The sequence below is a fragment of the Pseudochaenichthys georgianus genome, chromosome 4, assembly GCF_902827115.2.
Source record: "Pseudochaenichthys georgianus chromosome 4, fPseGeo1.2, whole genome shotgun sequence".
Classification (NCBI taxonomy): Eukaryota; Metazoa; Chordata; class Actinopteri; order Perciformes; family Channichthyidae; genus Pseudochaenichthys; species Pseudochaenichthys georgianus.
The window spans coordinates 38,563,976-38,579,918 of NC_047506.1; the positions used below are offsets into that span (position 1 = coordinate 38,563,976).

Below are 15,943 nucleotides of genomic sequence, written 5' to 3' on the forward strand. Positions count from 1 at the left end.
ACTGATGGGTCCTCCACGGCTGCTTCGCGGATGCATTTCCGGGAACAGAGATGTTTCAAAGAGTCATGATGCACGGCCGGACTTATCTCAGCCAATGACAGCTCTGCATGCATCCCCTGGATATCATTTTATTAACTGCTTTCATCGCGACGCGATGTTTACAGTGAGAACAGCTGTGAGGTCCGTGCATCTGTAGCCTGTTATTGTCTCATTATACCGCACTGTGAATGAATCAAAGTAAATATATAAGTCGTCATGAACACATCTGTCCATCAGACAGAGGACTGCTATGCCTCCTGTCATCATTAATGGACGTCTCTTTAAAATGACCGCTCAGAGGAGAGGAGTTCTCATTTCTCTAACCGCCTGCTGCTTCCCCTCCTCTCTCCTCGGTTCCCCTCCTCAGTCCTCCGCTCACATCTCCTGTGGGCGGCACTAGTATCGAGGATAGGAGTCGAGGAAGGGAATCGAGGAGGGGAGTTAGAGAAATGAGAAAGGGCCCCGGTCTACCCAAGCCCCCAGGAAGTGCGCCGGAGTCTGATGAGAATATTAGTTGTGGCCAAACGGCGGTACTACACTTCCTTTAGGTAGCTGGGCCCGGAAACCCTTTTTCCCATTGACTTACATTGGGAAAGAGTGGTCTGTAACTCGTTGGATAATTTTTTTTAAACTAAATATACAACCCAGTATGAACGTTTGTATAGCCCTTATTACAAACATTCGTTCCTCAAGTTGTAAAAATGTGCTAATAACGTTATTCTGAGTGTTATTTCCCTCTGCATTATGAACGCACATCTAACCCACGGGACCGCGCTGCCCGGCACGTTCATGTTCCGTGTTCAGCACTACATGCGTTTATCTTTACCCATGGATGCACAATAACAACGGACCCATATCGCCTTACTGCCATCCCACGGAGCTGTAATAATGGATATAATGCACATGTTTGCTGTAATTCATCATTTGTGATAATATTATACTCCATGGGCTGTATAATGTAAATCTTGTACCATAAATGTTGTATTAAATAAAGTTAATATTACCGACGTAGATTAACGTCCCTGTAGCTTATTATTGCACTAAGAAGCTTATTGCACTTATTGCAATAATTATTTCATGCTAAATGAAGCTCTGTTGCTTGGATATCACTAGATCCTGTTACAGCGTAATATAAGTACATAACTATTGATGTGTACATTAGCATAATTACTAGCTAGCCGCTAGCTGCTAACTGCCGTCAAATCCATCATAATAACAATCCATTACCATGCTGTCATGAACGCACGGTGCTGTTACGTGTACGCAAATTGACGTGCTTGATGTGAACGAGCATTAGCGGTAGTGAGCATTAGCGGTAGTGAATCACCCGGTTCTGTATGATCAGTCTCTGTTCATCTACCGGGATACAAACCGGAGGAGCAAGGCATGGAGTGAGGTGGCAGAGACAGTGGGTTGAACTGGTAGGTGTTCGCCTGTTTGGGGATTTTATATCCAGTTTACTTCGTTTTAACATTGCTAGTGCTTTGTATGCCAGGGGCGGGCGGGAGATTCTTGATTGGTTGTTGGTCGCCTTGGGCGCGAGAAATCGCCAAGCCTCAGACACGCCCAGCTTCAAGATTTGTTGATGCCTGTAGTGTAGACGGGCCGTTAGTGTATCCTCGGTTAGAGCTCCTCCAGAGAGCCTCCTCGACACTCGATCCTCGGTGTGCATTTAGAGAAATGAGATGTCCTTCAACATGGCGCGCTGAAATTCATTTACGGGTCACTACCGGAGGACCGAGGAGTCGAGGAGGGGGATTTGAGTATTGAGAAGCCTCTAAAGTGTGAACGTGGTGACATCTCTGTGGTCTTACTTTGCTGAATAGAAAGTACATTTATAATTACTGCAGTGACTTATTATATCTCATCCTTTTGAAGTCAGAGTTTCCTTATATGGCTGGTTGTGGTTCTCATGCTGTCAAAGGTTACACTGCATAGGTGTTTATTCATCCCACATTAATGGCAGTGAGAGAATAGTTGCTGGGTGGGAGGCAGTGGGCTGCATACAGCAGTATTTCATTGTTGTCCATGGGAAATGTAGCGTCCTTGTTTTTTATGAGGGTGGATGAGTATTTTATTGAATATGTGACACCAACCAGGGTCAACCTCCTCTCATCACAACTCTGTCCTTGACTGCAGACCCTGCACACAAGCACACACACTCATTTAACTTTACACACACCGGTTATCAACCACTTACATTACGAAAAAGCAGAGAACGTCATGCAAGTACCATACACACGCTGTTTACCATGTGTTCTGCTCATGTTGAAATTAAAGGTCACATGTCATGCTTTTCCGGTTATTACCTGTCCCCTTGTGTGTTATGAAGGTTTTTATGCATGTAAGCGGTGTGCAGAGTCAAAACCCTCAAAATACACCCTGTAGCGAGTAAAACTCTAACACAGAAAATACCTGTCCAAAACGCCTCGTTGGTGAAACGTCATCATCCATTTGATTCTTCCGGGGACATCTGATGTCATGTCGTACCCGGAACGAAATGGACCAATCCGTGGAGCCGTTACGTTACGTCCGCGCAGCCGTTACGTTACGTCCGCGCAGCCGTTACGTTAAGCCCCCGCTGATTGGTCCAAATTGACCAATCCACAGACTTCCTCACACACACACTCAGTGCAGGCAGCTCTGCTGATCTCTCCTCCCTGGCTGCAGGCTGATAACAGACAGTTGGGATCGCAGCAAAATTCTCTCTGCAGACCCATTCTCACAGCGTTTATCAACCTTTTTCTTTCTCAATATCAAGCCACACTTATTGTTTTTACTTCGGCTGTGACTTTGTGTGTGCTCAGGGTGAGTTTGGCTGTGTTTCTCTGTGTATCGCTAAACAAGGAAATCACACCTCCACGGAGCTCAACGCGATTCACAACGTCCCGACTGGTCCCGACCAATCGGAGCACACTGGGCTCACAGGGAGGGGGGGGGGCAAGAGCTGCAGCGAGCCATTTAGTGGAGAGAGTGAATACACATACTTTACAGAGATGCTGTATGCGAAACCAATGTGAGTTTGGAAAATTGCACAGTATAAATCTATTCTAGTAGACCACAACAATGGAATTATGATCAGTGGAAATGGCCATGACATGGGACCTTTAACACACTTTTGTTGCTCATGAACAAAATCACATGATGTTGCATACTGAAGGCCTTTACTATTTTTATATTTGTTCCCCCGTGCTTTTAATCAGGTCAATGCAAAACAAAGTTTGAACTGTTGTTGGACATACATATTCTCACACAGAACATGACTTTTACATGTCAAATAAAGAAGGCATTTCTTTATAAATATTATTTGCAAATAAAAGGTAGATACCAATCCATTTGAGTAAAGTACACAATTATTAGTTATGTGTTGTGTCTTTATCCAAACAACAATATTGAGGCTACGTAATCCACCTCAATGAACACAAATAGAAACCTTCTTTATCCTGTCATCCTTGACTAAAGCAGCTTATACCAGATCCACTCCTTCCATTCTTTCCTCCCTAGAATCCCTAGACATAAAGGGCTGCACACATGCAGCGTATTTTACCGCCTGAAGACGCAGGGCCCGTGGGTCGGTGGTTGGGTGTCTGCTCTTCAGACAACTTTTCAAGGGCACTCAGGCAAGTTGAACAGCAATTATAAACAGCTAACCATACCTTCTGATCTAATCCATAAAATGTTTTTTAAAGTATTAATACATATAAGTGCTTTCCTAGAAACTGTTGTTTATGTCTCTGCGAGTGTAGGTGGGTTCTGCACACAAGAGGTTATTAATGATCGAATGACATTTTAGCAGCAGTGCTCATGAAATGAATATAGGTGAAACACTGGATAGATCTTATAGTCAGGGTATTGATCACCCCGCACATAAACAAACAACTCCTCCTGTAAACTGATATTTAAGGAACATATCTGTCAGCGTCAATTGTTTGGCCCTTGTCCCATGTATGCTGAGTTCCAAAATGTAAACTACTTTCAAATGTTGAGCACTGCCTTCCGCGCGTCAACTTTGAAAACAATTGAAATGACGGTTTAACACGGCATGTTTACGGCCCACAACACAGGGTGGAAAACGATATCCTTTACTTGACCTCCCCTAAAAGTAGCGTATGGGCTTATAAGCCTAAAAAGTGGTCAAGTAATGTATTGACCACGTCTGTAGACCGCAACAAGCATAAGCCGCGTTCACACCGCAGGACTTTCCCTGGTACTTTAGTTCTTTAGTTCCGTTAGTACCAATAATGTCGCGTTCATACCGCCGGGACTACTCAGTGCCGGGAACTCTTTTGGTACTTTTTAGTCCCTGCTAGAGAGGTGGTACGAACCTGGTGACAAAAGAGTGCCAATTTCTATTCTATTTCTATTGGCTGGGCGAATTGCAAACCACGCCCCGTTAGACTCTGAATTTGTTTTGTTAGGCAGCCATTTTTTTCCTCGCTACAAAACCACATCCACACCTGAGCGAGTAGTTTTTTTGTACTTTAAAGCAGTTATGACCACACGTACTACAACACCGGAGCGGTGGAATGATGAGGAAGTGTCGGCGCTTCTGGCAATTTACTCCAAGGACGGGATGCAGCAGCTTCTACAGAAAGCAGTTCCCAACTCCAAATGTTTTGAGCGATGTTCGCTACTTGAGCTGGGAATCGTGCACAGTGCACACGGATGCCGGGTAAAAATAAAGAAACTCAGGCAGGACTATAAAAAAATTAAAGACCACAATAATAAGAGTGGTAACGATGTTCTATTGTTATTATATATATATATATTGCCACTGTTTTTTAATACTGACACCTAACTTGCACTAAGCCGTGTCTGCTGCTATATATATTGCCACTGTTACATTGTTTTGAAACTACTTACACTTTATTTTACATTTCACACTGTTATTTAACTTCAATTTACATGCATACGACACACCTGGAACAGCATGATGCCGTTATTGGTATGTCTTGACTGTGCAATAAAACAAACAAACTGGCGAAGCTTTATTTATTGTGTCCCACCCCAAATTTGCAGAATAGAAGAATGTGAGAGCAGACAGGTGGTTGAATTGATCAGAAACACAAGTCTTACACACATAAACACAAGTAATGTATCATGTCATTTGTTTTAGATAAATAAGGGAAAAACACACCATGTCCTTTTCCAAAATCAGCCTGAGGGGGTAATATATAATAAATACATAAAGATAAAGTCCATTGTTATAATGGGGTATTTTATTTGTAAATTACCCTTATGAACTCCATCATGTCTGAGGTCAGAAAGTAAACAAACGCCTCATACAGCGGATGGGCTTTATACCCCCTCCCCCGTGTAGTTCTTCTTCTCTCGTTTTTTTGTTGTACTCTCCGTGAAGTGGTTTTGCGGCCTACCAGTAAACCCAGAGAAGAAGAAGACGAAGTGACGTCAGCGTAATCGTGCCTCAGGGAAAGTACTGCGGTGTGAATGCGATTGGCACTAGCCCCCTGGCGGATTTAGTGCCGTGGTACTTTAGTGCCGCAAGTCCTGCGGTGTGAAAGCGACTATAGTTATTTCAGGTCAGGCAGCACCTTCAAATAATGCTAAATGCAAATGCCTAGCGATAGGACTTACCACCACCAAGATCAAGGTCATTGAATACTGTGGTCTGATCGACATGGACAATGAAACGCCTGGCTCACCTCAACAGAGCTGGAGGTCCAAAGACAAACGCCAAAGAAGACCTATTCTAACCGTTGCTAATTATCATCGCTCTCAGTACATATAGATATGAGGCATAATATTTTCAAGCAAGGAAAAATGTGCTTGTCCGTATCCTGGCATGATCATGTTCCTATAGTGTGTGAAAGCCTTTACTTTCACAGGTACATGATTACAGAAGGCACACAAATACATGATTGACATTCATATACACGTATGAAATAACGTGTTAGTAAAATGTGTGGAAAACCATTAATCATAAAGAACATATTATAACGTAATATCCCAATTCTATATTGTGATTCTCAAATTAGCTAGTACTAATGGAACTAAATGACTTATGGTTCAAACGTATGCTCCATGTTTGTATTAAACATGAGTGTAGCGTATGTTAACACTGGGCCTGCGGTCACCGTCACACGATCATTAGTGCGGGTACAAGGCTCATCCATCATTCCTCCCCAGTTCTACGTAAAGGGCGATCATTCCTCTCTGACACACGGAGACATTATGGAGCACACATGATCAAATTTGTCACAAACTGTGGGCGAGCAGGACAAATGGGTCAGCTGTTGCTGGCCTGCTCCCATGAGGCAGGAGGTGCAGACTGATTTAATGGATTTCTAAAACTCTAACTGTAGGAATGCAAATGCAGTATGCTGACCCCTCTTTGAACGTTTACTCTACTTTTATTTGTTAACCTCCATTTACCCCTGTTATGGCTCATTAGCCTGTCATTTCTCACCAGCCTCACATTCGGAAGTAGAGTCATGTTCAATGAATAAAGCAGAGGAAACTGCTTTCTTGTATTTTTAGTGCCTGCATTTATTGAACTACTTAAAAGGACATTTTGGACTTCAAATAAGAGTATAATTTGGCAAACATTCCAAACCCAAGGTCGTCTTTGTAGCTTTAACCAGAGTTTCACACCTTTATCTGCAAAATACAGCCACTAACTGGTGAAACATGGTTGAAAGCAAAAGTGAAACCCCCTGATAACAAATACCAAAACAATGCTGTTTGTGTCCAGATTGAAACCATAGCTTAATGGTGACTTATGTCAAGTTACGTAGCATACTCAACTTACATGGCAGTGGTGACATGTATACATAACGTAGTTAGCTTACTTAATAATTCATTACAACCCCTTAACATATACATATCTGTTAACTGAAGGGAAATTAAATGAAACTAGGATACATAATTTTATAGCCAAAAACATATTTACATCAAAGTTTTCTCCATATAACATTTTAAGTGCATTTAAGCTCCAAAACAAATCGAGCACCAGGTTAATTTGTTAAGCTTTTTCCAGAGCTTTAAACTAGATTCTGTGTTTATCAGAGGCTGAACTTTGATCAGTTGAAATGGAGGTAGAAATGTTTATCTGTTAAAAGATAGTTAGATATTAGACATTAGTTGGAACAACCAAAGGCTCATTAACTAGTCTTCCCAGAGCTTTTAGCAATATATAAGTTGTTTTAAGTTTGATACATACAGGCGAATATATCACCAAATAAACCTTTCTATAGATGCAGATTGTGGATGCTTGTTGAGTCATCACAGTCTCTATCACATTACAGGTTTTGGTTTTACTGCACAAAGCATGCAGTCAAAGCTTTCAGATTCTCCGGAAAAAAGCTTGTTTCCCCGTCTTGCATCTAAACCTCAGTTATGAAAGGATATCAATATCATTTAACATGGTAAACATAATTATAATTTAATACAATCATTTTACAGTTTAACTACTAATTCAAAGTCAACGGACATACATCCGACATACATGGAGAACATCAAAGCTACTCTCAGTAAACATTTACATTACTCAATATTCCATCTCATCCACATTAAGTTTGTTTTCACATTTGCATAATTAAATTACTTTTAGTTTAATTGAAACTGAAGATGAATGTGTGAGTAATTAACATGTAAGTAGCTATTTATGTTTTAATTAACTGGATTGGAATATATATTTTCCCTGTCATCTTCTAATTGATAAGAAAACTGCTTAGAGCGGAACGTGGGCGCACACCCAAGCAGGAGAAGGCCTAATCTATCAGTGCGTCGCTAATGCTACTTCTTATTGAGACGGATAGATTCAGACAGTTTTCCTGCGGATACACGAGTCAAGTATGATACATTTATTGAAGAAATAAAATGAAGATTAAGTGATGCATGACCGGCCAGTATACAAATCTGTTTGCAGCAGGCTTTATTAACTTACTTTAAAATGCAGTGAGGTACGACGCGATGCAAGTATAATAAAATACCCGAGATCAGGAAGGATTTAGTTTAAAGGCTCAGGAACATAATTTTCTGAGTCATACCTTGCACTTATTTAAAGATCAAAAGTATATGTTTCCCTGCTGCAGGATTATAGTATCATAGATCTCAAGTACAGCGTTAAATCACATGCATGCAATTCCCTTATCAGCGGAGCAGAGCGGTAGCAGAGGTTAGATTGGATCGTACCTTGTACAGTAGAGGTGCTCGGCCAAGCTTGACCAGGGCGATCTGGTTGGTGAGGTTCAGGCTGTCTTTGGCCCTCCGGAGGTCGTCCACGCCGGCGTACTGCACATCCACCACCTCCCCCTGGTGAAGAGGAGCAGCACAGAGGGTTCAAGGGGTCAGCAGTTACTGAAATCATTACATGCTCTTTAATTAAAGCTTCTCCCTGGATGTTTGTGTGTAATACTCCACCCAGATGTCAGGTAGTCTGTGTATGCTCCAGTTAGCTGTGTGTTTAAGCTCACTTTGTAAAAGGACAGGGTATTGAACTGCTGTCCTTTGAGTTCTTTGAAGAGTGCCAGGGAGTAATGCAATACATATAAGTGGATTACGTAATTAGGATACATCACTCGTACATTAATACGAAACTATAGACCTATCAGTAAAGAAAATGTAAACATATGAGTTGCATGTAGTCATTCTTTATGCAGCCATTATAAGAGCATAGCACTTCAATACAACCTGATACTTTGGGATTATTTTAACATAGTGTGTGTTTGCACTGCTTCCTGTCACCAACATCGTTGTACGGTGTTGTTGATAAAGTGCCGATACCACAGAGAACACGCCTTTCAGAAATCCAACGAAGATCAAATAGGAACAGGTGCATACAAAACACACGATTTAACGTGTCAAAACTGACAATGAATGTAAATATAAAATAATTGTGAGGGCCTTAGAAATACATATTGATAAAATATGTTTAGAGTAAATCTTACAACACTGTTAGTGTCTTAGGTTCAAAAGGATCTTAATGAGTGTACATTATGATATAACGTATTTCATTTTTTTCATTGAATGAGTTTAACAATCACCCTATTAAAGCAATGCAAGAATTTCACCAGCTTTTCTTTGGTAAACTATATAGCCCCATATTTTAGACATTCTTTACCAAAAAAAGGAACAGTTTTAATTGTTCTATTTCATAACTACTAGACAAACCAAAGATTACATATTTGTATTGAAATCCCACAAAAATGCCGTAAATTGCCTCGAGATGCTTCAGTCAGCATCACGGGCAGGAACAGATATGCACCGGGTTTCCAGTAAGGATCGGGGAGCGACGTGCACGTGTGTGATTAAGCGGCTGACTGAGTTATCATCGTCCAATTTAAAGTGACCTAGAAGTTGTCGAGGAAAGTCAAAGCATTACTTTTTTGGGGTCTTTCTCTCCCTGTCTTCCTTTCTGTTCTCTCACCCCTCTCCCCCCTCCCTACATCACATGGACCTGATTAATTTTGCATGTGGCCAGGGGGCGAGTGTAACACGATGCTGCAGTGGAAAGAAAGCTAGGCAGAGTGCGGGGATAGCGCCTCAGTGTGAGTGTGTATATGTGTGTCTGAAAAGGAGAGAGCACATCTTTTGCATCAGGGGAGCGCAGGAGAGGAGAGCAAGAGAGATGTATAGCTCCTGCCTGCATTTGCATCATAAAAGTCCTCCATTTAAACTGCATACTGTGGAACAGTACAAGGCGCAGCAAATTGAAATATTGAAGAATCTCTTTACGGATGTTGCGGTTTGAGCTAGATCCATCCCTCTTCCGCCCTCTCCGCCTTTAGTTTTTCGTTTCATCTCGGCGCGGTAATGAAATTAACAATGTGAGTGGCCGGTGTCTGGCTGAAGCTGCGAGCATCCCTCTCCTGTTGAGATGATGATTCATTCCTCTTAGCACATCAACGCATTTACAAAAGTTCTGGTTGAGTTTTTGAAGGATGATAAGAAGGTCTGCGTTCAATATCTATGAACTTTGTTGCAGCATTAATCTAACTGTGGATCTTTTGTTCTGGTTTGATTGTTTATGTATGTAGTATAAAAAATCATCACCCAAATCTGCATCTTATTTTTAAAGCAAACCAACTCCTTCCAACTCCTTTTTTTTCAAATGTATCAATAGACCTCATATGCACAGAATTAAAGAGACCCTATTATACTTTTCCCTTTCCTATAGTGTCGTATAGTTTTCTTTGTATGTAAAAGACTAACATCCCTGTGATTCCTACAGAGGGGGGTTACTCTTCCACAACCCCCCCCCTGCCTGAAACGCCTCCATTGGGTCACTCCTTTGTGTGATTCAAGTGAACGTAGTGACATCACTATGTAACAATTGAGATTCTATTGGCTAGCGCTATAACACATTGTACGTGATATGCTAAGGGACGGGATATCTCTAAGCTGTTGACCAATCACAACAGCGCTGGCCAGCTAACCAATCAGAGCAGACTTGTTTCTGGTTTCAGACAGAGGGTGAAAAGAGGTGCTGCAGGCAGTATGAGAAAAATAAAAAGCTTGTTGAACATTAAAGCATGGAGGCATGTCACAGTAGAATAACTAAATATGAATATGAACCTGAAAAGGAGCATGATAGGTCCTTTTTAAATCTTATGTTAAGAGTAAAATAAGGCACACCTTTTAATTTATGTGTCATTTCAATTTGTACTGGCAGCATGTAATGAAGCCAGATCCAAACATTTAAATATGAGTAAATTAAACTAGTATCTACATTTTGTTATTTCAAGTGTTGTTGTGGCATTGAGATGAAATACTCAATTGATCAATCAATCAAACTTTATTTATATAGCACATTCCACACACTAAAGTTATTCACAAACAAAGAACAAGAGAGCTGGCTTAAATAGTGAGATGTTTTTCGTGCTGTTTGTAGAAATCGAAGTAGTAGCATTTTAATGATTTTCTCAACTGAGGAAATGATCTGGACCAACAATTAAAGGAGCTCCAGGGATATCCAACCAATCAGGAGCTGGTGTTCAGACAATCCATGATTAAATGACCCATGATCTCATTAAGACTGAAGAAAATGTAATAATCTTTATACTGATTGTGTGCATCGGCAGAGGGAAACACATGATGTCTCAACAAAAATCAATATTCTCCCAATGCTGTACTTCTTTGTAATCTTTGAAACATTGACCATTCTGTCAGAAGTATACATTTCAGGGCCTACAATTTAGTTGTTTGTTTTATCTTAGCTGTTTATTAGACAATAGGTATATTTATTAGACAATAGGTATATTTTTCTGTATGACAATAAAGACCCTGCAGAGAAATGTCCTCCTCGATGCAGCTTTATACATATATCTCCATTCCTGCTCTTAGGTAGACATTTTTTTTTGTAAAGTGGTTTGGTTTTAGGTAAAGTCTGACTCCTGCATGCTCTCTTTCAGTCTCTGAACGGAGGGACATGGAGGAATGCAGGGATGAGACGGAGGAGGTCATGGATTGTTTCTGCAGTGCACTGATTGAAGGCTGCTCATATCCAGCCTGTAATTAACTCTTATCACTAACAAAGTGCCTTCACACTCACACTGTCATTATGTCGGCCAACAAGAGCCGCGTTCACACTGCGGTACTTTTCCCACAAAGGTTCATGCGAACTTAGTTCATGCAAACTCTTTAGTTCGCATGAACTAAGTACAGATCGCGTTCACACCAGAAAAAGTCCCTGGGGATGGATTAGGCAAATGAAGCCGCTGACGTCACTTCTTCTTCTTCTGCTTTGGGTTTACTGGCAGGCCGCAAACCACTTCACGGCGTATACTGCCGCCCAAAGTCCCCGGCCGGAAGTCCCCGGAGTTGGGGACTGGCTTCAGTAGAAGCTGCTGGGAGTCCCAGCAGCTTCTACTGAAGCCTTCCGAGTAAATCGCCAGAACGCCGACACCTCCTCATCTCCACCGCTCCCATGTTTTATTTTGTGTTGCCATAAATTAGTCTCTCTGTGTTTCTGCGCAGGGCTAATGCTAATGCTAATAATGCTAATGCGAGGATAATAAAATGGCGGCTTCACAAAACTTTTTGGGGGTTTTACGCAGCCTGTCCTCCTACAAAAAACGACCATATAGGTCGATTGTTCAGCAGCTAAATACGACCCAGAGTCACGTTTTAAAGTGTAGCACTTCTAGTGGTCGTGTAAGAAACAACATGCTCCTGTCGATTGCAAACGCTCCGGAGGGTCGTTTATTCACAAATAACCCTCTCTGGAAAATCCTAAATTGTGGAATAGTTTGGCCATTAAAATGCTTTTTTATTAGATTTCTAGCGAGAAGTGTATATTGTACTTTCATAATCTACGTCCAGTGGATGTGTAGGATCTACAGTTTGATAGATATACGAAGATGATTTGAGGTCTCGCCAGGAGAACGTGTACTGTATATGGGGCAACTTCCATGTAAAGTTAGCGTGGGTGAAAACAGTATTTCCGGTCTCGAAGTTTTCATAATAAAACCGGAAGTATTCCCCACACTGTCAAATGATTACGCAGTGATATCTCCATTACTCATCCACTAAAAAACATCAGTTTATCCTTGTTAATTACACCATATTGATTGGTTTAAATTGTGTACAATGCTTTTGTGTTTTTAACCTTCGATTCGGAGAAACAAATTGTTTTTTCGGAGTTTAGACACTACAGAGTGTCCGAATACACTACACTACCCAGAATCCCCAGCTATCGTTTGGGACTACAACATCCGCCTTGCTTTACAAACCCCGTGATTAGCCCTCAAGCTCTGTGATTGGATATTGGAGTGGCAGTGCAACAAGGTTACGCTGTCAAACAGCTCTTTGAAATGGAATGGAACCACGCCAGACTATCCAAAACTGGACTTGGACGGGTCCAGCCCCCCCCCCCCCCAGAATTACACTTGCTGGCTATTGTGTGTTTCGCAACATGTTCTATGGCACGTCTCTACTGGGAAATGTAGTTTTAAAAGACGTTTTCGTATTTCCCACAATTAGAAGTTGCCAGTATTAAACTGTATACATCCCTGGAGGTTTAGGGGATACGAAACACATTGGTGTTATCAAATTTAAAACATATAATTAATAAATGGGTGAAAATTGCTTGTGTCCATAATGGGCAGCATTAATACCACATGACAGCTAAGGTCAGAAGAGCTTTATTTAACAGCTGGTCTTATGTCTGTGACCCCTCCTGTTGTTAATTGATAAGCCTGAAACATGCACTTGTCAAGGTTCAGATGCACATTTAGCAAATATGGCAGTCGCCATCGATCATCTTAAGTTAAGATACTTTATTGATCCCAAGTTGGGAAATGTTTTTGTTACAGCAGCATGTACTACTTTGTTCTCCACTACAATTCAGAGGTTAACTGGTATTTTTACTCTACTACATTTATTTTTGTTACTTTGCAGATTCTGATTAATGATGTGAAATATAAACAACCCTTAAATCAGACTTTAGTTACACCTGAGTAAAATTCAGCCTTATCAGTTTGTCTGTTTTGCACATCCTCCTGTTAATATCTTTGGACGTCCTGCACTAAACTGTTTTATTGATATTTTCCATTCTATATTTTTATCATTGACCCCTATTTTGTATGTAGGCTACTCTTAATATTTAAATGTTTTCATCAAATATAACTTATTCTACAACTAAATTCAATAACGTGCTTTAACCACTAGGAGGTGCGGTTTAGACCAGTGGTCTAGTTACTAAAACATAATAATATCGTACATAATATAACTATAAACTTTATTGTGAAATTAAAACAGAACGTTAAAGGAAAATACAGTTTCAGTCTCTCGATGTGAAGCTTATGCATTGTACCATGAACTTGTATAGACCTGTAACAGTCAACTGCATGAGGAGTTGGAAAGGTAGTTCAGAAAATCAGTAATATCTTTAAAAACTACAAAAAAGTCCCTTTCTATCAGCTGTGCACCGTTATGGTGTAAATACAGACTATCTACTAATTGGATCAAATATAAAAGTCAGCCGAATTAGTGTTGATACTGCAAGGAGACGTATTGTGTGAAAAGAAATGGAAGATGTTGTTTAATTGTTGATATATTTATGGTCCACGTCACGTATTCAGTTTTGGCGGCATCTCTTCCAGTTTGTCAAAAGGTCTTCTGATCAGGGCTCTATAAATACATATCTACGGCAGATATGTAATATTTAATGCAGCCGAACCGTGTATTGCAATGCCGTTATGTGATGACTTTCAAAGAGAAAAGCAAGAACACTCGGAATAAAGTATTATTATTATTTTTTTAATGTTTTCCGATTTCATATCACATAAACACCATATCCCGACGTGCATTGCGGCGTGATTTTAGCCTATCAAAACCTATGAAAACAGAAATGTGTCTCTCAGAATCGAAAGAGAAAAACCTATGGGAAAAACACAAAAGCATTGTACACAATTTAAACCAATTAATGTTGTATAATTAACTAGGATAAACTGATGTTTTTTAGTGGATGAGTAGTGCAGATATCACTGTTAAATCATTTGATCATTGGTTTTATTATGAAAACGGCGAGACCGGAAATACTGTTTTCAACCCGTAACTTTACATGGAAGCTTGCCGCATATACACGTTCTCCTGACGAAACCTCAAATCATCTTCGTAATATCTATCAAACTATAGATCCTACATATCGACTGGACGTAGATTCTAAAAGTACAATATATACTTCTCGCTAGAAATCTAATCATAAAGCGTTTTAATGGCCAAACTATCCTACAATTTAGGATTTTACAGAGAGGGTTATTTGTGAATAAACAACCCTCTGTAACGTTTTCATTGAACGGGAGCACTAGAGGCCGACAATTTTAAAACGTAATTATAGGTCGTATTGAGCGCTTGAACAATCGACCCATTTGGTCGTATGATTTGGAGGACTTGTTGGTTTTACGGGGCGTGGTTTGCAATCCACCCAGCCAATCAGGAATATAGCTCTTTTCTCAAAAAAGAGCCGCTCGAAAGTCCCTGCTTTCTAGCAGGGACTTTCGAGGGGGTAAAAAGGTTCGCATGAACTACTTTTAGTACCGGCTCTTTTTGGTGTGAACGCGATCATGAACTAAGTTCGCATGAACCTTTGTGGGAAAAGTACCGCAGTGTGAACGCGGCTAAGGAGAGGAAGGCTGAAGAGGGCAAGTGCTGGCAAATACCTTTTTATCCAGCGATGCTGCACATGTCACATGGTTGAACCTGATTTATCGAACATTTAATTCCCAAAACATACATTTATTATGACTTTTAACAGTAATCTTTGGATTGATGGTGTACTACAAAGAGATATCCCTCAACAATTACCTCAGTAAAAACCTTTATCTCCATCATGAAAATGAGAAAAGGAACACCATTTTGAATCTGGCTATATCCAATGGTCAGATTTGTGTTGCGTCATTTCCATATTTAAATAAACAATTCATACAAACCTAAAATCCAAAAAAAAAATCCTATAGTTAGTAATCAACTGGGGAAGTTTCATGGTGATATGTTTTGGTCAAATTGTTTTACCATTTACCATGCCTTTTCTTATCAAGCTCCACATTTGTGGAATCAGCTTCCAGTTTGTGTTCGGGCGGCAGACACCCTATCCGTTTTTAAGAGTGCGCTTAAGACCTTCCTTTTTGATAAAGCTTATAGTTACGGCTGATTAGATTCAGCCCCTAGTTTTGCTGATATAGGCTTAGTTTGTCGGGGGACATCTTACTTCTTCCTTCTCTCTGTCTATACCCGTGTACTCTCATGTTCCGATTAACCCAGCTTCCCCACATTTCTTTCTTTTTGGTGTCTATATACGCTGGGATCCGGAGTCATGGATGATCCTGCGGTCCTGTGTCCTGGATCGGGAGCCCTGGATCGCGAGTCGTGGCTGTGGTCCTGGATCATAGGTCCTGGATGGATATCCTCGTGGATTCATCTTCCTATTATACACACATGCATT

General features: G+C 40.7%; 1 protein-coding gene across 1 annotated transcript in view; it reads right to left on the bottom strand.

The window, feature by feature from the left end:
• Positions 1 to 15,943, bottom strand: part of LOC117445970 (inactive N-acetylated-alpha-linked acidic dipeptidase-like protein 2) — a 656,924-nt gene that overhangs the window by 424,788 nt on the left and 216,193 nt on the right. The window contains exon 5 of the mRNA XM_034081942.1: positions 8,194 to 8,313. Within this exon, the coding sequence (XP_033937833.1) occupies positions 8,194 to 8,313 (120 nt within the window). The remainder of the gene's footprint in view (positions 1 to 8,193; positions 8,314 to 15,943) is intronic.